The sequence below is a fragment of the Vidua chalybeata genome, chromosome 24 (genome assembly GCF_026979565.1).
Source record: "Vidua chalybeata isolate OUT-0048 chromosome 24, bVidCha1 merged haplotype, whole genome shotgun sequence".
Lineage (NCBI taxonomy): Eukaryota > Metazoa > Chordata > Aves > Passeriformes > Viduidae > Vidua > Vidua chalybeata.
In genome coordinates this window covers 5,337,035-5,362,564 of record NC_071553.1, presented here as the reverse complement: position 1 = coordinate 5,362,564, position 25,530 = coordinate 5,337,035, and the positions used below count along the sequence as shown (strand labels likewise).

Here is a 25,530-nt window from a genome sequence, read left to right as displayed (position 1 = left end):
AGCAGCGTTGGGAAGGGGAGGGGAGGGAAAAGCAGGAAAAGAGGCCAGAGCCTGGAAGGAGGTTAATGAGTTTAATTCTGCTCGTGGTTCATAGAACCAATAAATGCATCAGTGGAAACAAACTGCAGCAAAGTTGCAATACTGCCTAAAATTCCAATTCAAGTTCAGACTTGCACATTCCCCCTGTCCCCTTCCAGGGGCCCTGGGAGCTGCTCCTGACCCTGTGAGAGGTGCTGAGGCCACGTGCTCTCCCATGGCACCTGTGCCAGGCAGGACTCCCTGGGACAGAGGAAGAATCCTTAAATAAGAGGCTCCACAAAGTAAACTTTGATATTTACAATCTGTGGGGACCCAGGAGGTTTTGTCCTCCCACACGTGTTGGTTTTGGGTTACACTCCTTTTTACTGGGTCTTCAAAGCAAAGGAAATGCTTGAATCCTTCAACAAAACCCACTGACTGAAGTGGCTGGAGCAAGGAATTTGCTGTAAACAACCTGGCCCCAGCTGTGCTCAGCCTGCACACGTGGGAGGAGCTGTGGGACCCCACAGGCTGGGCAAACCCTTGGCATTCCCTTCCCATACTCACACAAAATGTCATGAAAATTTGAAAAAGCAGAAGAGAGAAACCTCCCATTTCCAAGCAATTAATGAAGAAAAAGCAGGAATGCTGTGGCATTCCACCTCAGGCAAGCAGTTCTCAGAGCTCTTGCTCCCCACAGGCAGAGGGAGCAGCACAAAGGTTTGGTGAAACAAAATCCAGCTTCTGCTCTGGGCAGATCCCAGCAGTGCTCACAGGGAGCTGCTCCACACGGGTGTGTTCCAGTGTCTTCCTTTTGGGATCAGGGCTGGCACGTGGTTCTGGGGTCCCATCCCAGGCAGCCCCTCAGCCCTGCTGAAAGATTCCAGCCAGTGCTGAAAACCCCACAGCTCCTTCCTCAGCAGCCACGGCTGCTCCTCCTCCTCCCCACTGGGGAACTCGGGCACACAAAGCTCTGAGGAAAAGGTGCATCCCAAAAAACACCCAGGTCATCCCCTCATCCCCTGCTGAGACTGAACCAACTTCCCTCACCCCATTCTTTGATAGTAAAGTTTAAACAGTGCCTTGTAAGGAATTAATTCCTGCACCAATAAAGCCAAACATTGTGGGATCAAGTGGGAATGAACTGGACTAAGTCTCATACACTGCATCCATCTCTACACAAGGAATTACTGGTGGGAAAGGGAATCTGAAGGAATTTCTGTACTATCTTGACCCTGTTCTTGTGGGAATAGTGAGCTGTGTGCCCTTGCTCCACAGTGGGAATCCCATCCCTGTTTCCAGTGACAGCAGCCCTGCTCTCCCAGCAGAGCCCTGACCTTTCTGCCACCCCTGTCCTGTCACTGCCCAGGTGCTGGAGTGACTGCCCTGCTCCTGCCGTGGCCCCTGGCGAGCACAGCTGGGCAAGAACACAACAAGGAAAGGTGAAAGCAGCAGAAACCCCAGCATGGACCATCTCCAGGTGTCACCACAAAAGCTGGAGGCTGAAAGCCACCCACAGATGAGGAGACATGGGGTGTCCGCCCTGCATCTGACCTGGTGTTCATGGGCTGACCATGCCCTGGCTCAGTGCAGCACTCCCAGGCCAGAACAGAGCAAACTCCTCCTCATTCCTCCCATTTGTCCCAGCCAGGCCCCTCCCTCCCTCCCTCTGCCCAGTCTCTGCAGTCACAGCTGGTTTCAGTGCTGGAGTTGGACCCGTTTGGCAGTGAAATGACCAAACCTGCCCTGCTGGTGCTGGTCCCCTGTCCCTGGCAGGGTCAGAGCTGGAACAGGGGGTTGTACTTCCTGATCTCCTGCAGAAGGCGAGCCTTGTCCATGTTGGCTTCTGCCAGGGCCAGTTTCATGGTCTGGAGCTCCCTCTGCAACTCTGGCACTTGCTTGAGCTACAAGAGACAAGCAGAGAACAAGGCAGGAGTCTTCAAGGTACACAGTGAGCTGCTCCAAGGAAAACCAAAGCAGGAGCTTTTGGGGTGAATTACACAGTGAGACACAACCACACTGACACAACTTCTCTTTTTGGGAACCTCTCGATTCCTGCTTTTCTAACAAGGAACTGGACACAGGGGGAAGATGGAGCCAATCAGAAAACAATCCACAAGCAGATTCTGAAAGGGAACAAGTGAGTTCATGCTGGGCAAGGTGCCCTCACTCCTCAAAACACTCATGGGAGGAGGCACACGCTGCTCTTCGGGGCACTCTCTTCCTGCAGCTCACCACACCTGCCCAGGACTGCAAACACAGGAAGGCAAAAGAGAATTTCCAGCTCTCTGTTGCCCAGGCAGCAGTGACTCACCTGCAGCCCACGTGCTCCTGCTGCTGGGGCTGGTGAGACAGACTCTGCTGGGGCCTTCTGCTCCTCAGGGACTGACACAGGTTTTTCCTGCTTCACTGAGTCCTTTCCCTGGGAAGCTGGAAAGCAACAGAGCCCACTCAGGTATGGACATTCACACAACAGGGCTCTCAGAAGAAAAAAATAACTTTAACTAATTTCTTTCCTTCTTTTTTTTTTTTTTTTCTCCACCCTCTTGTTACACAGGGAAATAAAATTCTCTTTCCCCTTTTAAAATGGAGAAACTAAAAGGTGATAATGGAGCCTGTCTGTGCGTGCTTAAGGAAACACCAGACACAAATTCTCACAGCAGGGAACAGAGGCAGGGACTGCTCCCACAGCAGGGAACACACACAGGGACTGCTCCCACCTCAGAGCCCATCCTTCCCAGCAGCAACCATCACATCCCAGTCTCCCCCAGCACAGCCTGGGGGTGCAGAGGGACAATAAAACCAGTTTGTAACTCACCTGAGAGATAGAAGACACCGTCATCCCTGCGCCTCACCACGATGTGATCCATTGCCAAGGTGATGGGGACAGGGCCAGGGGAGGTGGGGTACACTGGGGGGCTGTCATCCTGGAGGAACATGAAGCAGAGAAGGGATGAGCAGCTGGGACAGCTCCTGAAAGGACTTCCCTTGCCTGCAGCCTCCTCAGGAGCAGCGTTCCTGACCAGCAGCACCGCCAGACTCACGGGAGTGCCTCCACCCTAGGGAAAGGCCTGGCTTTATGTACAGGGTATACAGGCACACACTTCCCTTATGTTCTTTGTTCATCCCTAGGGCAGCTTTTAGAAGCAAAACCAAACAGTCTCAGGAGAAGAGAAGCTCTACAGAGGCCCCCAGCATTCCCACAGCGTCCCTTCCCTAGTGCAATCCTGCAAGTGAGCTCTGCCCTGGGGGGAACCTCTCACCTTCAACGTGATTTTGGCATCCACCACCTCTATCTCCATGGGGATGACCTCTGGGATGATTTCATCCTCGAGGAAGGGTCCCAGGCTGGTGAGGCAGGACGTGCAGAGCTCGCTGGAGTGGCTGTGGAGCAGCACCTGCAGGAAGCCGTTGCGCTCGGCCAGCGGCGAGCGGGCGGCCGCGCTCGGCCCCGACTCCAGGCGCAGGCACACCTCGGGATGGGGCTGCCTGGGCTCGGGGCTCGCAGCCTTCTCCACACCTGGCTCTCCTAGAGCTGGGGCAGAGAGATCTCGCTGCACAACGGGGCCAGTGATCGGATATCAGCTCAGAAAGGGCACCGTGGAAAGCCCATTTCAGTCCAAAAGCAGCCAAGTGACCTCGGTCTGATATCACCCCTCACATGAGAAATCCCAGTTTCAAAGGACTAAGCCCACATCACTGAACTGGCACTGGAGCTGGACCATTGGAGGTGCCAGGCACATCCCTCTCTCACCACAATTTAAAACTGGCCCCTGTTTTGCATGTGCAGGACCTGGCCCAGTGCCCCACTCACTCTCCAGAGCTGCCCCAACTCTGCCCCCCCAGAACTGTCCCAGCTGCCCTCCACAGAGTCCCAACTCTGCCTCCACAGCTGACCCACTGCCCTGGTTCACTTTCCAGAGCTGACCAGCTTTTCCTCATCCCTTGGCTCCACCGTGGCCACTGGCAAGACAGGGAAAGGCAGGATCAACAGCCTGGGAACTGCTCACACTTCCATTTCAGGTTTGGAGCTGCTTTTGGTTTTGTTAGGGTTACATTTTTTGGGGTGTTGGGGGGATATAGTTGATTGTTTTAAGGTTTGGTTTGTTTTTGTTTTTTTTTTAATTCAAATTTAGGGGAAGTACTGTAGACCCAAAAGCATTTTTCTCAGATCAGGAATAACTTCATGGTTTCCCTAGACAGCTTTATTCACTCTTTTAATTCATTTCATGCATCCTCAGCAATTTAAAGAATCCCAATCAATGATTACTAGGCACCACAGAGCCTGACTGTGTAGGCACTTGGGAAACATCTTTCAGATGCCAGATCTGAACCCTCACACATGAGCTGTGTTCAATCCTAACCGCCCCAAACACTGAGGCCCCAGTTAATGGAATATTCCCTGAGGGAGTCTGGTATGAAAGCCAGTTCTAACAATGCAGCTGGGTCCCAGAGCAGCATCTTACCCACGTAGCCACGCAGGAACTGCCACATGCCAACGTTGTTCAGCTGCTCTGGAACCACGTTCATCACTTGTAAAGCCACAGACAAATCATCTCCTTGTACTTCTATTGCACAGTTCACATCATTCATCTTCAGCACGAGGACAGACACCTGAAACGACCACCAAGAGCTCATTGGTTACAGCAAACACTTCCAGAGCCCCTCAGGGACAGAATCCCGGTGCCAGGCACTGACCAGCTGCAGACTGGGGTCTTCACTCTGGGACGAGGAGCTGTTCACCTCGGGGGACACTGCACCCTCATCCTCTGCCACCAGGCTGCTTCTGCTGCCCGTGTCATTGTGGGCCTGGGGAAGCTGCCCTGAAGGAAGAGGGTCCAGGCTGGGTTCTGAAATGGAAGTAACAACAACTCAATTCCATTTCTTTTTCTGCAAGTCCTGACATCAGCATCTGCCTGAATCTCTGGCCTCTCTGGAGGTACCATCCTCTGGAGATCCATCTCTCTCCAGCTTCTCACATGAGCTTGAGCAACACAGGGTTGAAATGAAAGATGTCCAGAGTACCCAGTATCCAACCAGCCCTTCCTAAATGCTCTGTACCACCCACCACCAGCACGTCACAGCCCCTACAGCCCTCAGGACACCACTGGGACGTGCAGGGTCACCCCACACTGATCTACCCTCCTCATCTCAAAGAAAAGGCAGGGCCACTGTGAGGCAACTCCTTAAGACCTTCAAAAACAAGGAGCAGCAAAAGTGATTCCATAGGAACACAGGATGAGCTGCCTGTGGCACAAAGCATCACCCCTGTGAGATGAGGGTGGGGAGAGCAAAAGCCAAGGGCTTTACCAGAGTCTGTGAGCATCACGAAGCCATCGCTGCCATCACTGTCCACGGACAGCCCGTCCTCGGGGCCACTCCCATCCACGGATGTGGTGTCAAAGGAATGCTGGGATGAGGTCCTCTTCATGGAGAAGAAACGCATCCGGCCGCTGCCCGCCCCGCCTGGGGTCACTGCTCCCTCCTCTGCTTTGGGCACAGAATCCCTACAGAAAAACCCAACAGAAACCAGTGATAAAGGCAGGCAGCTGAGCCTGCAGATAGAATCTGAGTGTTGGGCTGGTCTCTGACCATTTGCAAGTCAGACTTCAGCATCCTCAGAACAGCCCCAAGAGATGAACACTTAACCCATCTCCAGTCCAGACACAATGGACAGAAAGGGAGTAGCTCTGTCTCCCCCTCCTGCAGTTCAGGAGCCTGGGCTGCTCACCTGGCCGGGGGCAGGGACAGCATCCTCTGCATGGTGGAGGTCATCTTGTCCCTGCTCAGGCTCAGGGCGTCCTTGGTGAGGGACATGGCCTCCTTGGTGAGGTCCATGGTGGCGTGCAGAGCTTCCTTCGTGGCGTCCTTGGTGATGTGCAGTGCACTGGAGAGCTCCACCTCGATGTTCCGCAGCGGGATGAGCTCTGCCTGGCCATTGAGGGCGGCGCCGCCTCTGCCCGAGGGCTGCGTGTCCGAGGCTGGGCTGGAAGGGAGAGCAGGGGGGCTCTGAGGGTGGCTGCTGGTCTCTGCTGGTCTTTCTGCAACCAGGGCTTCCACAGCTTCGTGTGCTTCCTCTATCAAGCCTTTCTCCTCTGCGCCCTTACCGCGGGGAGCTGCAGTCAGGGCTCCGTCGCTCGCGGACCTCGGGAGCCTCTCCAGCTGGACACTGGCACCAGTGTCCTGGATCCCACTGTCCTCTGGGAGCTCTGAGGTGCTGCCTAAGCCCTTCTCCGAACTGCTCTCTGATTTCAGCTCCTTCTCTTCAGCTGCCAGCCCCTCCTTGCTGTCTGAGGGTGAGAGCTCGGACTCGATCAGGCTGGTTGTGTCCGAGTCCAGGGACCTGGGTTCCACCACAGACCCTGGAGCAGGGGTCATGAGCAGGGCCACCTCAGCACTGTGGAACATAACTCCCACACAAGCAGACATGGGATCTAAAGGAGACCCAGTCATTTCCTGGGTATCTTGAGCCAGCTGCTCCTGTAGTGTTTGCAGAACTTCCTTCATCCTGAGCAGCACCAAGTACTGGTAGTGGTTGAGCCGAACTTTGACATGGACAGAGGAGGACATGAGCACGTGGATATCAGCAGAGGCTTCCAGCTCTTTACTGTCTACTCCATCATCAACTTCACAGTCAGATTCTCCCAAGACATCCATCGTGTCTGGAGCCCTATAGATATTCTTCAGATCCTGGTCAGTCTTTGATCTTTGACAAACACCGTGTTCTCTGGAGAGGTTCTCGTTCTTGGAGTGGTTGCTAAAGCTGGCAGAAGGCTTGATTTTCACCTCAGAGGTGGCCAGTTCCTGTCGTTTAGCTATCTGAGCTTGCCCCCACCTCTTGGGCAGGCAGGCCCATATGGAAAGGGGAAAAGGGTCAATAAAGCTAAGGGCTCTGCCCTTGGAGCTTTCGGCCCCCTCAAAGCCCAGGGAGAGCTCATTGAAATTCACAGACCACAGATCCTCAGAGGCAGAGGTTTTGTGAGGCAGCTGGGGAAAGCCTGGGTGCTTCTGTGGCCTGTCATCCACCTGGTAGGCGTGGCGCAGGAACAGGGTGTGCAGGAGGCCGAATCTGCCCTGCGCCCGGGGGAACTCGGCGTAGCTGGAGTGGAAGAACTCCGACCCCGCGAATTTACGGAAGAGGCTCTGGAGGTCCTGGCAGCTGCAGGAGGGAGTGTGGCGGGTGTTGGTGGCTGTCACCTCTGACATGCAAACACACAGGGCCCGCGGCCGGTCCCGGTGGTCCGTGACTTTCTTATCCACGGGGATGCTGAGCTGCAGGGGGAGGAAAGGTGAGAAAGGAATAGCAGAGGTTTATTCTGGATGAGAACTCCAGCACCAGCTTTACTGCCCACAGACCAAACCAAACCAACACAAGTAGCAGACAGAGCGAAATCAGAAGAAGACAGCGGGTTTGTCTCCTCGTTATGCACTCCAGCCATGTCCTGGTCTCATGTTCCTTTCACAGAGAGAACACTGACCACTGGGAAAGGAAGGAGAAGATTGGTACCTTCAGCCTGAAGCCATCCAGCCGGACATCCACGTGCTCATCCCGCTTGCCTGAGTCCTCCAGCTTGTAGATGGCTTTGAACTGCTCCAGGCTGCGACACAGATCCAGGCAGAAGAGGTTTATCCAGAGCACACTTGGTGTGTCCAGGGTGAGCATCAGGCCGTTCAGCTGCATGTACAGGTTTGGGCATGGAACTAGGAGGAAACAGATTAACGATAGCAGGAAAGGCCCCTGGGGTGCTCTGCAGCTCAGTGCAGAAGCTGCACTGACAGCACCAGTGCAGGGGTTTCACCACCCCTGGGAGACACATCTGGGATGGGGAGCAGCTGTGGTGCACCCAGAGGAATGAGGTGACCCATTGGGACAGCACCCAGAGCACCCCATGGCCCTGCTCCAGGGTTCTCAGTAAGGCTGAACCCCAGGAACCGGGCAAACAGCAGCTGCTGCAATTCCTTCCTGCAAGCACAGCTCTGCTTCCACAGGGTGCACAAACTCCATCCCACCTCCCCACAGGCAAAAAAAAAAAAAATATTAGGATGGCAAACATCAGGAAACTAAACAACAATGGACAGAGGATATCTAACAGGGTTAACACATCCAGACCATTGATGACTCTTTAAGAAACTTGTGAAAGAAGGTGCTAACCTTGATGTATTACCTGGAAAGTCCTGATTGTCTGGGAAGTAATATTCTGTGAATTCAATATGGATTGCAGAGACCTGGTCAGGGAGTTTGAAGATTTTTCTGCTACAGGAAAGCAAGGTGGAGGGTTTCTTACTTTGCTGCCCAGCTGTAGAGACCTGAAAACAGAACGAAATGCAGTGGTGCAGAACTCAGACTTGGCAAACCCAAGTGCCCCGGTGACCTCACAGTTGCCTGTATTCAATCTGCCTCATTTACACATCAAACATACACTGCTTTTAAGCAAAAACATAATTTTCTTCTACCTGCTGATATTGCCAACTCCCCTCCTTTGAGGGAATTTAGTTCTTTGTGCCTCCTGTCACTGCCAGTAAGAGCTGTGACAAGCAGAATTAGGTGACATGAGCAAACAGAACAGAAATCTGTTACAGCTGTCTGCAAGATCAGCAGCACGTTGGCAAGTCCATCATAGTATCTGGTGCTGCAAAGAGCAAAACCAGCTCTTGGATGGATACAGGGCACATGGATACAGGGCCTGATCCAGGGCAGAAAACCTAAGGTGTGACTTACGCCTCCTCTGTCAAAAATCCATGTCCTCACTGACTTCTCAAAGGCATGAAACGTTTTACACTGGGCCTGCCTAATGCTTGGTGTAAGCTTAGATAGGAACAGAGGGCAGAAACCCATGGTTATGCAGTTCCCTCTGAGCATGAGAACTATCAGCAGTTCACTCTTGGCTTTAAAGTTTTACAGACAACATCATAACAGCATTTAGGTTCTCCGGGCAGCGTTTCGGATGTCGTAGGATTTGCATGATTCTTTTAATCGTATATTGAATCACATATCAAATCACATAATTTCCTTTTTAGAAGTGCCACTGCCATCTGCAGACAGTGCTGAGGTCCCTACCTGGTGCACATCCAGGTCATCCACCCGCACCACCACGCAGCTGGAGCGCAGCCGGTGCCAGGGCGGGTGCCGCAGCCGCGGGAGACTCGTGGGGGGAGCCCGGCCCTTCTCTGGGGGGCTCTTCTGGGGACTCTGGGGAGGGTCTGTGGGGACAGACAGGGTTTTAGTCACCTTCTTTGCACCATCAGTACCAACACCTCTGTGCTTACTGTGCAGAACTAACAGCTCCAGAATTAGAAATGGATGAACACAGCTGGGCAGGAGAAACATTCAGGACTTTTGAAGGAAGAACACTGTGAAAGGTGAGTCTGTTCTGTGGCAAGAGAACACATTCCTAAGTCAAGTCTTAAGTATGTAATTTCATCCTTGTATCTTACAGAGAAACCCAACAATAATCCACTGCAGCCTGTCCATCCTTGCTGCAGTGCTCTCCCAGCCACTTTCCTTTGCCATTACATTCATGATTTTTAGAGTGCTACACATTCCCACACCAACAAATCAGCCTGCTCAGCTGAGGACAGGCAACTGAAGATTTTGCTGGATGAGGCAAAATTGGTACCACCTCCTGCTTCACTGGTTTTATCAAATACCTTTACCTGGTTTCCTTTTGAAAGGAGAAAGTGGAGTCCTGGCAAACACAGGGTCTGTTTCTTCATAAAGCTTCTCCATCTTGCTTTGAAATTCACTGACCAACTTCTTTGCCCACTGTCCCCGAGTCTCCATTGCTTCACTGTACCTCACCCAGTGCTTGCAGGCATCTCCTGCAGAAAAGCAAACAGCCTGGCTGTAAAAATGTGGCTTCTTTCTTCTAGTCCAGCCTACAATCATAGAAGAGTTCTTTAAACTCCTTTTTTACCCCCCCTCCTCAGGCTGTGAGCCCACAGGCTCCCTACCTGCCCTGTGGAAAGGATAATAATCAAAAGCCATCCTCCTGAAGGTCAGCTGGATGGCTCCACCCAGCATCCCGTGCTTCAGAGCACCTGTGAGGAACAGAGCAGAGGAACCCATGGTCAGCTCTGCAATCTGAGCCCTGATCCAGGAGAATTCAGAACCACATTGCTCTGATTGCCCCCGCTGATTAACTGACACCACAGCCAGGATTAGGGTACCATCTTTAGGAATCTGCACCAAAATCTTGTCCTAGGCAAGGAGAAGAACACCCGAATCAACGGTTTATATGGTAAGAACCAGGCCTGGAAACTCAAATCCCAAACTGCAAAACCCCAGTGCCTTCCCAACCCTCTTCCAGCCAAAAAATCACTGCCTCAGCTGCTGTTTCTCCCCCTGCTGCTGTTTTCCTTCCTCCTGACCTGACTCCCGGGCGTGGCTGTCGTCGCAGATGTGCAGGTCCAGGCGGGAGATGAGCAGGTGGTAGGAGGATTCCTTCATGTCGTGCTTGTCGAAGTACTGCCCGATGCTGCTGGCGTTGGGGCCGGCTCCAAAGGGCTGAGCCCAGGACTGCTGGGCACTGGGAGCAGGGGGAGTGATCTGTGGGAGAGGGGCAAGCTCAGTGAGAACTCGGAGAGAGGGAAAACACAGAGGTTATAATGCAAGCAACCAACTCATGGAAATCTTCCAGCCTCTAAGGCATCAGTTTATAGGATTGAACTGGGGCTCCCAGGATCTGGATCCTCTGCTGTGCTCTCATGAACAAAACCCTTTGCCTGTGGCTCTGCCAGCTGCATGCACTTCTCTTGGAAGATGTTTTAAGATTCCTGGGCAAAAAGAGCCAAGTATTCCCCATCCCTCCTGTGCAACCTCACTGCACTGTATGTGCATCCCTGCTTCCCTGGAGCTTCTAACTCCAGCAGAAATATTCCTCTTCCCTCATCCTTGACTTGGAAATTCATTATTCATTATTATCATTTATTATTCAATATTTTATTGGCAATGAATCCCACTCATTTGGTCACCTCATTACCCCACAGCAGCCCATAGTCCACATGACACTGACCCGAGTTCCCATCAAGGAAAATGCTGTGAATATGGCCCAGATGCCACACAAACAGAAACTGCCCTTTTCCCTGGCAGACCAACATCCAAACTCGCTCACCTGCACAGACTCTGGTGCCAGGCTTTTCCTCTGCTGAGCAGATTTCTCCATGGCTTCACTCAGAGACTCAGCATATTTCATCATTGCCTTCAGCTGAGAGTCTGTCAGCACCCAGAGCAGGTCATCCAGCAGAAACATCAGCTTGGAGGCCACCACGTTGCAATCTTTGGTCTGAAACACCAAGGAAGGAGTTAGGGACTTCAAAAACTGCCTCCACAGACATAGAGCCTTTCTAAAACACAAAGGCAGAAAGAAGGGAGGCTGCTGTGAAACTCCTCTGAGAGATGTTATCTGGTGCATATCCACAGCACCTCCTCTCAGATGGATAGCAGTCAAAGCCACCTCCTCTTTAGGAGGCAAATTGCTCACTGTTTAATTCTTTTTTTTTTTTTTTTTAATCATCACATTTCCACTGACAGCTAAAAATCAGGCTGCCAGGCTTTCAGCTCCCAGTAAGGAGATGACAGCTCTCCTTAGGGTGTTTGAACAGATTGAAAAATTCACTCCATCCATGAGGTCCCCCCCTGGGAAAAAAACTGCTTTGACATTTGGTAAGAACACAGCTGTCTCTGACAGAAAACATGGAGAGATACATCAATTTGGGCTCAACATTTCTGAAGGGAGAGAAGGGCTGTTGAGGACTGTGGGAAGAAATATTCATCATCTCTGCACCAGGCAGTGAGACCACATCCTGCAAAGCATGGAGGAAACTCTCACCCTTCTCTTGAGAGAGATCTGGATCCTGCCCTGGTTGGTGATGAGTCTCAGAGGAGTGGTGATAGGATCCTGATCACCATTTTCCGTGGCATCTGCCTCTATCCGCAGGGTCTGCCAGGTGAGCTCCTTGAACGTCAGAACCTGCCCAGAAGGAGAAAACCAGGAAAAAAATGCTGAGATTTTCACAACTTCGAGGATTTAAAAAAAAAAAAAAAAAACCAAAAACACTCAGCAGACATGAAATGGAACAAGGAAAAATAATTCATCACACTTTTCTTCTGTGATCCCAGTAGAAAACCAAGGCCTCACCTCTCCCCTCTGCGGGTCCGTGATGCGGGTGAGGCGCAGGTCACTCTGCTGCCAGTTGGGGTTGACACTGTAGCCCTGGAGCTGCCACAGCTCAAAAGAAGCGTGAAAGGCCTTGGAGTGAATCTTGATGGTGATGGAATTAACAACAATAAACATCCCCTCCACGACCTTCTCAGCAAAGCCATATTCACTGCAAAGAGAAGATCCCCCCATGTCACGACGAGAGGCCTGGCAGAGGCAAGGCTCACGCAGAGAGGTTTATAAGCAACACCAAAGGCACTTAAACCCGAGAGCAGGGAGGCCAGTGGTGAATCAAGGAGAACAGCAGCCCCCACACCCCAGCAGGAGGGCAGGGAGAAGCTGCAGGGCTCAGGGTCTGACCTCTGTCCGGCAGCAAGGGCGATGGGGGACTGTCCATTGGGCGGCCGAGGCTCCTCACACGTCCTCATCTCCACCTCCACCTTGTCCAGGTACTGCAGAGACACAACGTGGGAGCCATGAACACCACACCAAGCCTCAAGCCCAGCCCACCAGCCCCGGGGTGGGATTCCAGGGCAGGGACAACCAACTCTGGAATCTCAACGCTCCAAGAGTCTCATGTGTTAAAGCCCTCACACCATCAGTGTCAGTGGGTAACCTGAAACCCCAGGAGTGGGAGAACAACCAACAAAAAACAGGCACAGGGCTGCCCTGGACTTCCCTGAGAGCCCACCTGGCTCCATCCTGCAGTGAAATGAGGGACTCACAGGAGGGTACTCCTGGCACTATGTGCTAAGGGCCTGGAGGAAAATTTGAGCACTTGATGGCTTCCCTCTCCAGAATTTTTCTCAAGCAGAAGAGATTAAAAAGAGTGAGGAAGAAAAGAAAGAAAAGAAGAAGGAAGGAAAATGGAGAAAGGAGGGAAAGAAGACAAGAGAGGCAACATTACCAGGCAGATTGGGTGTGTTTTCAGCTTTGTCCACTGGATCTGAAATAATAAAGTTGAGGTTATCAGAGTGATCTTTGCATTGGAAAGTTTCAGAAATTGCAGGAAACCTTCTCAGCCCAAACTTTGAGCCCCATTTCTCTGAGAAATATCTTCAATGTCTCACTGTATCGAGGTCAAACAGAGACACAGACAAGGGAAAAGACATTCCAGACATGAGATCTACAAACCCAGCTGAGCTTTTGGGTCTCATATATCATCAGGAGTAACAGATATTCTGCAGGTCAAATTCTGCTGTGGGGAACATTCCTGGCCTTTAAGAGTTTACAACTAACTGCTGCTGCTATTGGAAGTCACACAACTCTTTTGAAGACTGTGCACAAACCAAAAAGCTCCATTTTATTTTCATACAGCAACGTTCACTCTGCAGTTCTTGTAGGAGGGAGAACAAATGTTTGTTACTAAACTGAGCAGATCTGACTCTAAAAACAGAGCACATCAGATGAGTAAGACAAGCTCATTTTTACTGTCACTTAGCAGAGTAGAATCATATTTCTTTTATAGAAAGTCTCTTTGATGTCCTTAAAACTTCTGAGTTCATGTAATGCAACAGTGGTTGGTACCACGTGCAATTAAACAACCTGGCAGCTTATAACAACTAAAAAACCACTTTTTTTTTTTCTCTAAAAAAGCACAAGGAGGAAGAATTTGTAAGAGTTCAGTGTGTAAAGTGCAAGACCATGCACAGCCTCAGCAATTCTGCCTGTAAATGGATAACTTCATCCATCTGAAGTTGCCTCTGCTCACCCTGATGGAGGCCTTGTTGCAGTAGACCCGGGTGATGGCGAGCCAGGTGGGCAGTTCCAGCACATTCTGCAGCACCTCCTCATCCAGCTCCAGGTTGGTCAGCTGCCCCTGACCTTTCAGCGTGCTCAGGTTGATTTTGTCTGGAGAGAGATTCTTGGTAAACCTACAAGGGAAGAAAGAGGAAACTCACAAACAGCCCCCAGCAAAGCTGCTGAGACTGTAGAAGCATTTCAGAGCTATTTTAATACCAGAGTTTGTTTGGTGTTTTGTTAAACCCTTTCTGACATTTTTAAACCCAAGACAAGTTGGTTGCTCCAGAAAAAAACAAAACATTTCTACACTTTGACATTTGGAGGATATTTTTTTGTTTTAAACTAAATTCAGGTTTGAGAAACTGAAAATTTCCTTCTAAAGCTCTGGATCATGGAAACCAGCAAAACTGCCCTAGGACAAAACCAAAGAAAACCAAAGCCAAACTTCAACAGCTCAGCAGTTTTACTCCCCCCAGAATTGCCATGTCAGCAGGGGAAGGTTTAATTCTCTAGATTCTTTTCACCCAGGAAAGCAAAAGGTCATTGATGAACGACTTTTGTAGCTGTCTCTTTTTAACACCACCATTGCAGGGCCAAACAGCAGCTCCCCTCCCAGAGACTGCCCCAGCTCCCTCTTCTCTTTTCTCTGCTTGAAATTCCTCCTCCCCAGGGCTGCCAGTGTTTCACCTCCCCTGTGTGCAGCCCTTCACATCCCTCCCGTGCCCGAGATTCCAGTGTCACGGATGAAACACTAGCAGCAGGACTGCTCAAGAGCAGAGGATCCTGCTGTGAAAAAGCCTCTGACTTCATCAAAACCAGAGTGGCCCCTAAGGAACCAGCGGAGCCAGTTCAGAGGGCAGCAGATCACAGAGGCTGTACAAGTGTTAGCCACACTTCTCCACGTCAGAGAACCCCTCTGTGGCAGCAGATCCCCTCCTGCCTCCATCAAACCTCTCTCCTGTGCAGGAGCTGCCCCCACGGGAGCAGGGGGCCGCACTCTGACATCACTGGATTCAAACTTGAAGAGTTCCTGCCAGACAACTTTCCCACCACTGAATCCAGGGCTTATTTCACACATTCCTCCATGCCAATGCTAATTGTCATTCTGTACAGTGCTGCAGAAGGCGGGATGGAAAGAAAGCCCCTATTGTCAGCCTAAGCAGGAGCAGGCTCCCATTCCCTCTCTGCCCCTGCACCCACAGTGTGGGCACTGCTCTGGGAGAGGCACGAGGGGCTTCTGCAACAGCCACAGCTCCAGCAGGAGAGGAGGAACCAGAGCCACACTGCCAGGATGCAGCTGCTGCAGCCGCGGTAGGAGCTCGGGGTGTAGCACAAACCTGGCTGAGGCACTGGAGCAGCAGCTGAGCCATCAGCCCAGGGCTTCCAGGGGCAAAAGGGCCTTTCCAAAGCAAACATTTGTTGGAAGAGAAAGTCTGACAGATGTGTTGAGATGTTGGTGTCAACCCTGTGCTTTTGATGTAGCAGTGCTGGAAGGGGAGGGCAGCACTCAGCTGTGACTTTGCCCACTGCTGCTCTTCCCCTGCAGACAGCTCCTGTGCCCTGCTGTCCCCACCCTGCCCTGAGCCCAAGGGACACGCTGACAGCTCACACCAAGTTTACACCACCTGCCAGGCTGCACATTCCCTTCAAACTCGTCACTCCCTTTAACCAAAGGCTTCTTGTTTGAACACGCCCAGGGAGGTGGCTGAGGTTAACCCGGCTTCTCGGCATCAGCACCAAGAAACTGAAAATTGCAGACTGTGTTCCAGCAGCTGCTCCACTGGCAGGGAGCACTGAGAATCCATTTGATTTGGGCCTGGAGTCCTGCTGTGAGCACCCACAAACCCAGACACGGCTGAAAATTAGAGCAAACACCTGCAGAGGCAACCCAGGAGCGCCCTTGTGTTGTGTCAGAGATCCAGCTCTGCTGAAAGCTGATGTCACCGTGTCTGCCTGGGATTGGATGCTAAGAATAAACCAAACACAACACGGACAGGTAGGTAATACCCAGCACTTAAGCTCAAAAGCTGGTGTGGGCAGTGATCAGCCCCCACTGGCTGAGCTTTCTCACACCTGCACTGAAGGATCATCCTTGGGCTGGGAGCCTCATCCCAGGATAAGAGAGCTCAGAGGGGAAGCTGCTTTCAGCTGCTAATGCAGAGGAAAAGTACAAGTGTTGCCTATAATTCTATATTGTCAAGTTTCTAAAAGGAAGGGGGGGGATGATGCTTAAACTTTTTATATATTTTTCATGTATTTGTAGCTTTGTGGATTGCTAATGCATGGCTGTAGCTCCAGTAGTTTTCCTATCCTTTCCCCCTAGATTTTAGAACAATAAGCTGACCTTCTAAACACATTCCTGAAATATTATTTAGTCTTATTCCAAGGAGGGGACCTACAATAAAGCATAATAAGAAGTGGGGTAGAGAACCCCTTGGACCAACTCCAAAGGGCTGACCCAGGGGTAGGTTACTGGGGCAACAGAATCTCCTACAGGATGTACCTGTTAGATATCCTAATTAATTAGCATTATGAAATTGCAGAAATTCAATTCTGGGTGTTCCCAGCACCACCAGAATACCTGGAAGCTTCCAAATAAAGGTCTGTTTTTTACTTTACTATTCTAATACAAGTTTTTTTTTTTTTCTTTTGATTATAGGCAACACAAGCACATGTCTGAACCAGGGCATCACTTTCCTTTAGTGTGTAGGTGTATCAAAAATACCAGCACACTGTGGAAGAACTAAAGCTGTGAAACAGGACACAGTCTAGAGTAAGGTATGAAACTTGATCCAGCCAAACCAAGCAACTCTTTATCACCATCTCCAGGGAAAGGCTGCAGAGATCCTGCTGAGCAGGTACCAAGCCCACCTCCAGTGCTACCAGGCTCCAATAAAGAATCTTTTCATGAGGCATTCCATGCACCAAAATGTGCCATTCCACCCCCAAAGCAGAGCTTACAGACCTCACCCATGATGGGACAACAGAAGCTGGAGATTCTGGGGAAAAAAATAAATCTCAAATGGAAACAGATTCTTTCTTTTAAACCAGGGCCCACATTTCTCAGGGTATGTTGCCCATTGTCAAACCTTGCTTTCAGCTGCTGCCCTGTACAGGAATCCCAGACTTTCCACTGGAATAATCTCCACACTTGAGGCACTTCACCACCCACATGTCACACAGGGCTTACAGGAGGCCTCAGGTGAGAGCTCCTGAGAACACAGAGCTCACAGGTGCCAGGTCTCTGCTTTGGTCAGTGCCAGGGGAGGAAAAGCAGTGAGAGCAGAACGTGTCAGATGTTTGCTGGCAGGCTCCCTCCATTCACACTCACCCACAGCAACCTCCTTGGCAGCACAGGCTGCTGGCTTAGGGAAAACTGAATGAAAATGGTGGCTATTGGGAAAATGACACCAGAGCATATTTGCACTTTTTTTTTTTTTTTTTTTGCAGCTCCATCAGAAGTCAAGCAGAGCTCTGAGCCAGTAAACTCACAGGGCAGCACTCCTTTTGAGCCTGCTGGGATTACCCTGACAAAAGTCAACCCTGAAAATCTATTTGCTCAATCATCAGCTTGACTATATATCAAAACATGATGTCACTACTGAAAACAACTGCCCAATTCCTCAGCCTGCATATCCAGAGGCCACAAACTCACTGATTGCAAGAGGAATTTGGGTAAATCTGACCGCTGGCCCAAAGCCAGGCTAGAATCATAAATAAATTTATGTTCACATTTGTAGCTGTCTCGCCACACTGTCTCCAACTGAGCAAATGCATGGGCAGATAATGTCAGAAGACATCTGAAATCATAAAACTTCTCCTCAGATCCCTGTCTCATCACCCTGCTGCCACATGGATCAGGAACCTTCTTCTCAAATACTCAGTTTCTGCCTCAGCCCTCTCCCTGCAGTCCTGCAGCCATCACTGGCTGCTGTACACAGCCACCACCCCCAGCTCCACACGAGCATTTCTATTAATACCTTTGTCACTATGGCTATTTTGTGGGAGAACTAATTAGCTGTACATCAGTGACCTTGATTTTGCTTAATGGCAAGCAAAATCTCTTGGCAGAAAGAAGTGCATGGCTTGTGACACCAGCCACAGCTGCAGGGAGCAGCTGGAAAGTCCCTCCAAACACAGGTAAGGCAGAAAAGAGGAACTGATCAGTGGGGAACCAGCCCAGGAACCACTGGGGGTTCTGCCTCCACAAGGGTCACAGCAAGGGAAGAGATGAGGATTTTCTGCTTTGATTTGGAATACAAATATATAATGTAATCAATTATGACAGGAATTGGACATGGGGGAAAAAAACCCAACAACTGTATTCTGACCAACACAGATTTGCTCCTTCCCAAAAGTCTTTTCAAGTGTTGCCTGGTCTGGTTTCAGACAAAGCATTTAGTGGGATTTCCATCTTCCTTGGGAATGAATATCTTCTGCAATCCAAAAATCTCTGTGATATGACATTTCACCTCAAATTAAAACCTCTTATCTCAGAAGCAATATAGAATGTTTACTAGAACAAAAGGTTCACAACTGCTAAAAGGAAAGGTCAGTGACTTTCCAAATCAGGGCTGCTCTCAAGGAAGGCAGCAGCAGAAACTTTAAGTGCAGCACACATGACTGAGGATGAACTTAAAAATAATTTTGGAGGAAATAAAACTGGGCAAGTGATCAAAACTTCTGTAGAAAGGGAAAAAATAGCTGCCTCAAAGACACACGGGAAGAACTAAAAGCTTTTTCAGGAAGAAAAGCCATTTTAGCAGGGACCACTCTGTCTGAGAGTGGGCACAGAGCTGCTCTGCAGACTTGCACAGGAGGAAGAGAAACTCACTGAATTAGCAGAGGATGGGACTAATTATTGCAGCATGAGATGGAGTTGGTATCACACCCTCTTTGCACAAAGCCATTTAGAGTTTAAGGGAATCCCATCAACACCAAACAGCCCAATTGTTAAGACAGAAAGCAGCACATTTACAATTATCTCATCACCTGTGCACAGCCCTGTGTACCCCAGATATCCTGGGAGGCAGTAACTCCTTCCCAAGTGGACAGTGGACCTGAGAAATTCACCCTGCTTGGGTTACAGGGCAAACAGTTTCCACATAACGAGGTGCCCGCCCATCCCATGCTCCTTATCAGGGTGGATTTAGGCACATCTGGTGTCCCTGTACACTCGTGCCACTGCTGGTGGCTTTCCATTATCAGCTTTCTGTTTTTCCAGGCTTCAACTGCACTGAGTGAAAGGCTGGGCCTCTCAGCCACCCGAAGCCAAACACAAAACATCCTGATAAGTCATCAGTTGTCTTGGCTCTGTGTTACCTCTGTGTTACAACGAGGCCTAGGGAAGGCTTAAGAATTCAATTCAGAGTTAAACTCGTCGGGAGAAAAATCAGCATTTCCAAGCAGATGAGACAGAACCATGACACAGAGCAGAATTCCAGCTCGCTCCTCCCCGAAGGCTGCAGCCTCCCTTGGCACCAAGGGCACTTTCTTGTCTCAACAAATATTTCTCTAAAGCATTCTGAACGCTGAGACGCCTTGCTCCACACCCACCAGCACCTCACTGGGTGCTGGGAGCCCTGGAAAGCAAACCAGGAACTCAGCTGAGAGGAGAAGAGGCCGGGTCTCTGCCAGGGGCTGAACTCCACCTTCCCGTTGCTATTTCCAGCTCCTCGCCTGGACACTCAGTAAAGTTTAAATGCCAGCTGCCCCATGCTCTCAACAAATCCGGAATGCAAACCCTCGGCACTCGCCAGGGAATTTCCCAAGTCTAATCCTCAAGCAAATAACAGAGGAAAGAAAACTAGAAAGAAACCTAATAAATACAAGCACTAGTCCAAAACTCCACTTCTTCATGCTGAAATCATTTTAGTCTTCAGTGTGCAGAAACAAAACAGTTATTACCTAATTCTGACTCAACTGAGCAGCTGCAGGGGAGCAAGGGCTCAGGGAGTCCAGGAGAAATAAGAAACAACTTTCCATCAGTGAGGCTGAAGGACTCTGGAGAGGTTCCACAGGGTCAGTGCAGGGCTCTGCAAGCCCAGAGCTGAAATGAAGGAGCTCTGGCCACATTTTCCTCCTGAGCTACTCAAGTGTAATTTGCCTCTGCTGCAACAGGAGTCTATTTAGCATTCCAGAAATGGCACACACGTGTCTGGAGCCAAGGAGAAGTGGTTGGAAACACTTTGCACCCAGCAGCTCCATAAAACTGATCGCTTGGTTCTCCCAGCAAAGTGCAGCACAGCCACCATGACTTTGCAAGGGAAGACTTCAGACTCTGTGAAGGGAAAATGCCATGTCCTGTCTGGGCCCACTCCTTTTTCCCACCCTGTCTTGAACAAAGAAAAGGCAGATGTGTGTTACTTTAGCCATAATAGCTTGGGGTTCTGCCTTGCCATCAATAATTCTGCTATATTCGAATTTTTAAGAGTAAAAGAAGCCATCAAAGTGTACTGGGAAAACAAGATCTTTCCAAATTCAAACACTGAGTAAAGGGTTTACATCCAGCCTTACATGCTTTGCTGGGCACAGCATTTAGGAACTTAAGAGACAAGCTCATCACCACGTGTTTGGTGCTGCACCAGCAGCAGCTGCTGGGACCTGGCAGAGCTCCTTCCTCATAAACTGCCTCATAAAGTCCTGCCACAAACTGCTTCATGCTCTGGATCCAGCCTGGGCACTGGGGCACCAAAGGAACCATCACCTGGACTAAAAGCACGTGCTGAACTGCAGGAACAGGACGCTGTGCAGATGGAAAAGCAATGGTTTCTATCAGCATTTAACAGCTGGCAGCTCTGTGGTTTCATGTACTTCCCATTGCTGCAACAGCTATTTTAGGCAAATGATCATCTTAGAGATCATCACAGACATTTCCCTGATCGCCAAAGGAAGATATTCAAGCAGTTAAAGCCAGAATTGCAAAGCTGGTCAGAGGTTTTGCTGCCTAAATCACTTGAGATTCTGTAGCTTCTTCAGGCCAGTCCCAGATGCGGTTTCTTTGCTTTCCTCCTTACCCACCATGCTTGCTAAATTGCTTCCAGGTAATTTATAATCAAGGTCAGGAAACTGGGAAAAGCCTGGAGGGTTGGTAGTAAGGAAATCTCTCTTATTGGTGGTAGTTTTTCCTGACTCCAAGGGTGTCCCACAGCCCTCACAAGCTGCATGTGCCACCCTGTGACTGCAGCAAGGGCACAGCTGCAGCGCAGTGCTCGAGCACGCAGCGATGCTGCAAAACACTTCAGGGCAAGGGAGAGGCAAAGAGAGCAGGAATTCAGGGTCTGTTCTCTTATAGCAGCGCCCAGACTGCAGCATTTGAGCAAGACATCTAAGCTGAGGGAGGGAAGCTTTCTTTAGACTCAGGGAATTCCCCACACTCCTGTGCTGGGCAAAGGCAGAGCTGGTGACATGGCCTGACTTGCCTGGTGCAAGCCACAGAGCCCATCCCAACGATTCCTGAATGGCACAGAACAAATCCCATCTTCCTGGGGGGAGAAATGCTCTATCTCATCTGCCCACCTTTTCTGAGGAGAGGGATGGGTCCTCTTGAGATAGCACATCCAATTCCTGCCATCCTGACCCCAGGGAGACTCTCACCCCCTGGCAGGATGACCACACCTGTAAAGGCCTTTCTCTGCCCTGCCTCAGCCTGAGTGCAGGTGTCTGATGGTGGGGATGGACAGGGGGGAGTCACAGACCTGAGCAAAGAGCCCCAGACAGCCCCAAGGCCAGCTGCAGAACAGGCAGGGCTCGCACACAGCGCAGTGCTGGGTCGGGGAGCCAGCTCTCAGCTCCTTGTGTTGGCACAGAAACAGCACAACTGCGTGGAAGGGGTAATGCCAAAGGCATCTTCAGGGCCAGGAAGGGATTCTGAGATGCTCACATCCAAGCTAGGAAACAACAGCCCCCAGGAGCCCACGCGCTCCCAGCTCAGCACACGGTGCCACACCCACGTGTCCCCGCTGCCAAATGGGTCTAGAACAAACTACAGCTACACCATGAGCCTCCCTGGTCTCTTCACTCACCCTGCAAATGACAGAGGGCAGGAGTCAAGGCAACCTCACCTGGAAAAAGGGATGCAAGGTCTAATTCCTGGAATGGAGAGGCACTCCTCCATTCCTCCAGTGAGGTGCAGCACCATTTATGAGGAGCTACATGGTGCTGTTTCTCCTGGCTGAGTACCTGACCTGTCCCGATAAGCACCTCAGTGCTGCACCCTGCACATGCTGCTCCCCTGCTCTGTTCTCTAACAGTATTTTAAATTTTGTTTCTAAATCCTATCTCACTTACCTGAAAAGGTGGCTCCATCCTGTGCTGAGGACAGTTTGCCAAATCCACAATCTGCTATCCACTCATTTCTGTGCTGCACATCTGTTACACATCTGCCTGCACCAGCGACACATGCTCGGCACTCTCCTCTGCAAACAGGTCTTGTTTTTCCACACAGGTTTTCCTCTCTGGTAACACCTCTGCTGTTGTTAACTCCTCTCTCATTTCTCCTTTGCTCCCTTTTCACCCTACTCTCAGAGGTTCCCACAGTTACTCCTCAGCTGCAGTTCTCTGGGGTCCCTGTCACAGTAAGACACATTTGTGGTCTCCTCCTCCTGTGTTCAGACCTGCTCCCAAACCCCAGTCCAGCTGCTCCTCTGCTGACACCAGCTTTTATTTCTTCCCAGCAGGACTGCACGTTGCATTTCCTCTGGAAGCCATGTCTGGTGTGCCTGTTACTCCACAAGCTCACAAGCTTCAACACGTGTCCCAAATCGTCACGAAGCAGCTGTTACAGGCAGCAGGGGATAAACCTCTCCAAGGAAATGAAATAAAAGCCATTTTGGCAAGGATTCCCACTGCAGTGCTGAGAACTCAAATCCCAAAGCGGCACACGAAGTTGGGCTTGTGGATAAACAGGGCCTTTGTCACACCCTGAGAACACGGATCTGCTGCGGCTACGCCAACACTGGTTGAAACCAAAAAATGACAACGAGAAGAAGCTCCTTTCCAATAAGGCCAGGAAGAGGTAAAGGCAGCTCACTGATTTTATTTTAAAGCATTAGATGTGCTTCCATGGATAATTACAGGCTGGGGAGCACAACCATGCTCAGAGCCAGCAGCTGATGCCCGGGCAGCTCTTGGGGAGTCCCTGATGTTGGGCTCCAACCACTCCCCAGTACTGCAGCCCTGTGCCTGCCTGGAAGCAGCAAGAACTGAAACCACCTAATCTGTTTGCTTTTCTCCAAGCTAAATATAGGACAAAGGAGTGAAAGGCACAGATGGCGAAAGCTCCGCAAGTTTTTAGGTTCTCCTGCTCTAGGAATTTAAGCTGCTGAAGCACAACACAAGGCTGAGCCTTCTCAAATACCTTCACAACTGGGTAAAGCCCGGCTGTACCGATCCCTGCCGTGACCACCATCATTCACGTGATGTGGGATCACAGGAACAGTCAGGTGAAACACCTCATTCACATTTCCCTGATCCAGCTGCCTCTCCTGACCGCTTTCTTGCAAATTTCCACGTAGAAGAGTGACAAAAAACACACCCCCGTGCAAAAAGGACTCCGAGTGGAGACACAACAAAAAGAACAAGGAATTGTTTCATATGCAAATGTGAGCAGAATATAAAGGCAGATTAATGATTCAGTAGCAAAAATCTTCCAGGCAAACGAGCGTGGCTGAAAGAAAACCCAAAGGGAGGGTGAAGATGAGGTATTTGGAGGAAACAAAACTGAAACCAAAAAAAAAAAAAAAAATCTTTTTTATACACCATTAAACTGGGTTCAAATTGCATTTCTGCAAAGATCCACAATCCTTGTTCAAGTGAGGGGCAGAATCAGATCAATCACCCAAACAACAAAGTCCAGCTAGCAGGAAATCAGGCAGAGATGCTGAATGTTTTGGGACTCCTTGTTCTCCTTGGAACCGCCCAAAGGATACACAGGTTAAGACTAAGAACTGGCCCAATCAGAGGGAAAAAAAGGGGCACTTTGGGTAAGAATACGCTGTAGCAGTGGTAAGGAGAGACCGATATACAAAATTAAGCAAAAGCACCAGCAAAACTGGTGCTTTACAGAAAATTATTTATGTAAAGAAAGAGAATTGTCCATGAGAACAGCACCCAGGATAACACCCAGCTCTGTTTTACCTTCTATCAAGAACTGCTCTCACCCACCTCTCCGTGCTATAAAATACTTCAGTGCCTCTGCACCAGGAGGCTGAATCTGCACTGACCACAACACACCTGTGTGAGGTGAAGAAGACAGAAAGCTCGGAAGCTTGGGACGTCAGAAATCCATTTAAACCAGCACCCAGAGCAGCCCCAGCAGCAGCTCCATCACTCCTTCGGGACAGTGCCGAGAGAGCCGGGGCATGGAGCAATTGGTGACGCCAAGCCAGACCCTGCACTGCCCACTCAGGGGGTGTGGGGATGGTCTGGGGCTCCAGACACCCCCAGCATCCACCTCAGAGGGATTCGTGCATCACAGCAGCACTGAGCCCACGCAGCCCACACAGGTCACTTCAGGCCCCTCACTGTGCACCTGAGCGTGTCCAGCAGCAGGACCGGCTCAGAAGGCACAGAGGACAAGCGCTGTGCAGAGCTGTGGCCTCACCTGCACCCTCACAGGCACGGCACCTTTCTGTTCACGCTCCTCTGATCCCGCAGCGATGCAGAGCGAGGTCGTGCCCGCAGCCAATGGGATAATACACACAGCTCTTTTCTCGCCGTGAAGGGAAACTGAGGCACCGCTATGTGCCCAGGGCCCGCCCCGAGCAGCCGCGGCCGCAGCTGCATTTCCCGGCAGAGCCTCACGCCGGGAGCACCCGCTTTTCCCCAGCGCCCCTCGGATGAACTTCACTGAAAACGACGGAGTACAACGCCAACACCCCCCCGAGAGCCGGTGTCACCCCGGGGCTGCTCGCGTTCCCCTCTCGCCTCCCGAACTTCCACTGCCGCGGCCCAGGGCCGGCACCGCCGGGCCGCGCTGGGCACCGACACCGGCACAAAGCCGGGCTCGGAGGGCTCTGACCCCGGGGAGGGGCGGCACTCCGGGCAGGCTGGGCCCGCTGCCCCCGGACACCACAGTGCCCACACCCTCGGACACCCCCAGAGCCTCGGACACCCCCTCCGGCCCGGCGGCTCCACACCCGAACGGGCCCTCAGCCCCCGCGGGCCCGGCAGCTCCCCAAACCGCCAGGCCCGGGCCCTCGCCCCCCGCAGCCCCCCGGGAGGAGGAGGAGGAGGAGAACGAGCAGGATGAGGAGGAGAAGGAGGAAGAGGAGCGGGCGCCTCACCGGGAGAGGTGCTTCAGGATCTGCTTCTTGATGATGCCCGCCATGCCGGGCCGGCGGGTCAGGCCCGCGGGCGGCGGGACCCCATCGCGCACCGCCCGCTCCGCCCCGCACCGCCCGCCCCCGGCCGGCCCCTTCCCGCACCGGCCCGCCCCTGCCCGGCCCCTGCCCGCACCGCCCGCCCCGGCCCGCACCGCCCCCGGCCGGCCCCTGCCCGGCCCCTGCCCGCACCGCCCCTGCCCGGCCCCTGCCCGCACCGCCCGCCCCGGCCCGCACCGCCCCCGGCCGGCCCCTGCCCGCACCGCCCCCGGCCGGCCCCTGCCCGGCCC

The 25,530-nt window shown here is 51.5% G+C and overlaps 1 protein-coding gene across 1 annotated transcript; it reads right to left on the bottom strand.

Moving 5' to 3' along the window:
• Nucleotides 1-57: 57 nt before the first annotated feature.
• Nucleotides 58-25,322, bottom strand: BLTP3A (bridge-like lipid transfer protein family member 3A). Its single transcript, XM_053964065.1, has 21 exons — nucleotides 25,205-25,322; nucleotides 13,888-14,050; nucleotides 13,084-13,122; nucleotides 12,537-12,628; nucleotides 12,156-12,345; nucleotides 11,847-11,987; nucleotides 11,130-11,300; nucleotides 10,387-10,564; nucleotides 9,970-10,056; nucleotides 9,673-9,837; nucleotides 9,077-9,219; nucleotides 8,184-8,325; nucleotides 7,526-7,719; nucleotides 5,750-7,290; nucleotides 5,329-5,525; nucleotides 4,717-4,868; nucleotides 4,485-4,632; nucleotides 3,282-3,553; nucleotides 2,837-2,945; nucleotides 2,333-2,448; nucleotides 58-1,922 (listed from the first exon to the last, which is right to left on the bottom strand). Exons 1-21 carry the CDS (start codon nucleotides 25,246-25,248, stop codon nucleotides 1,797-1,799), a joined length of 4,410 nt encoding a protein of 1,469 aa, XP_053820040.1. The 5' UTR covers nucleotides 25,249-25,322; the 3' UTR covers nucleotides 58-1,796.
• Between the last annotated feature and the right edge of the window lie 208 nt (nucleotides 25,323-25,530).

What these genes read in the sequence shown, in the direction of transcription:
- BLTP3A (XM_053964065.1), bottom strand. Translation starts at nt 25,248, where the DNA reads ATGGCGGGCATCATCAAGAAGCAGATCCTGAAGCACCTCTCCCG. An exon ending in AAACACACCCAATCTGCCTG is followed by an intron (nt 12,629 to 13,083) that starts GTAATGTTGCCT and finishes GTGTCTCTGCAG; the next exon opens with TACCTGGACAAGGTGGAGGT. An exon ending in AAGACCCCAGTCTGCAGCTG is followed by an intron (nt 4,633 to 4,716) that starts GTCAGTGCCTGG and finishes TGGTCGTTTCAG; the next exon opens with GTGTCTGTCCTCGTGCTGAA.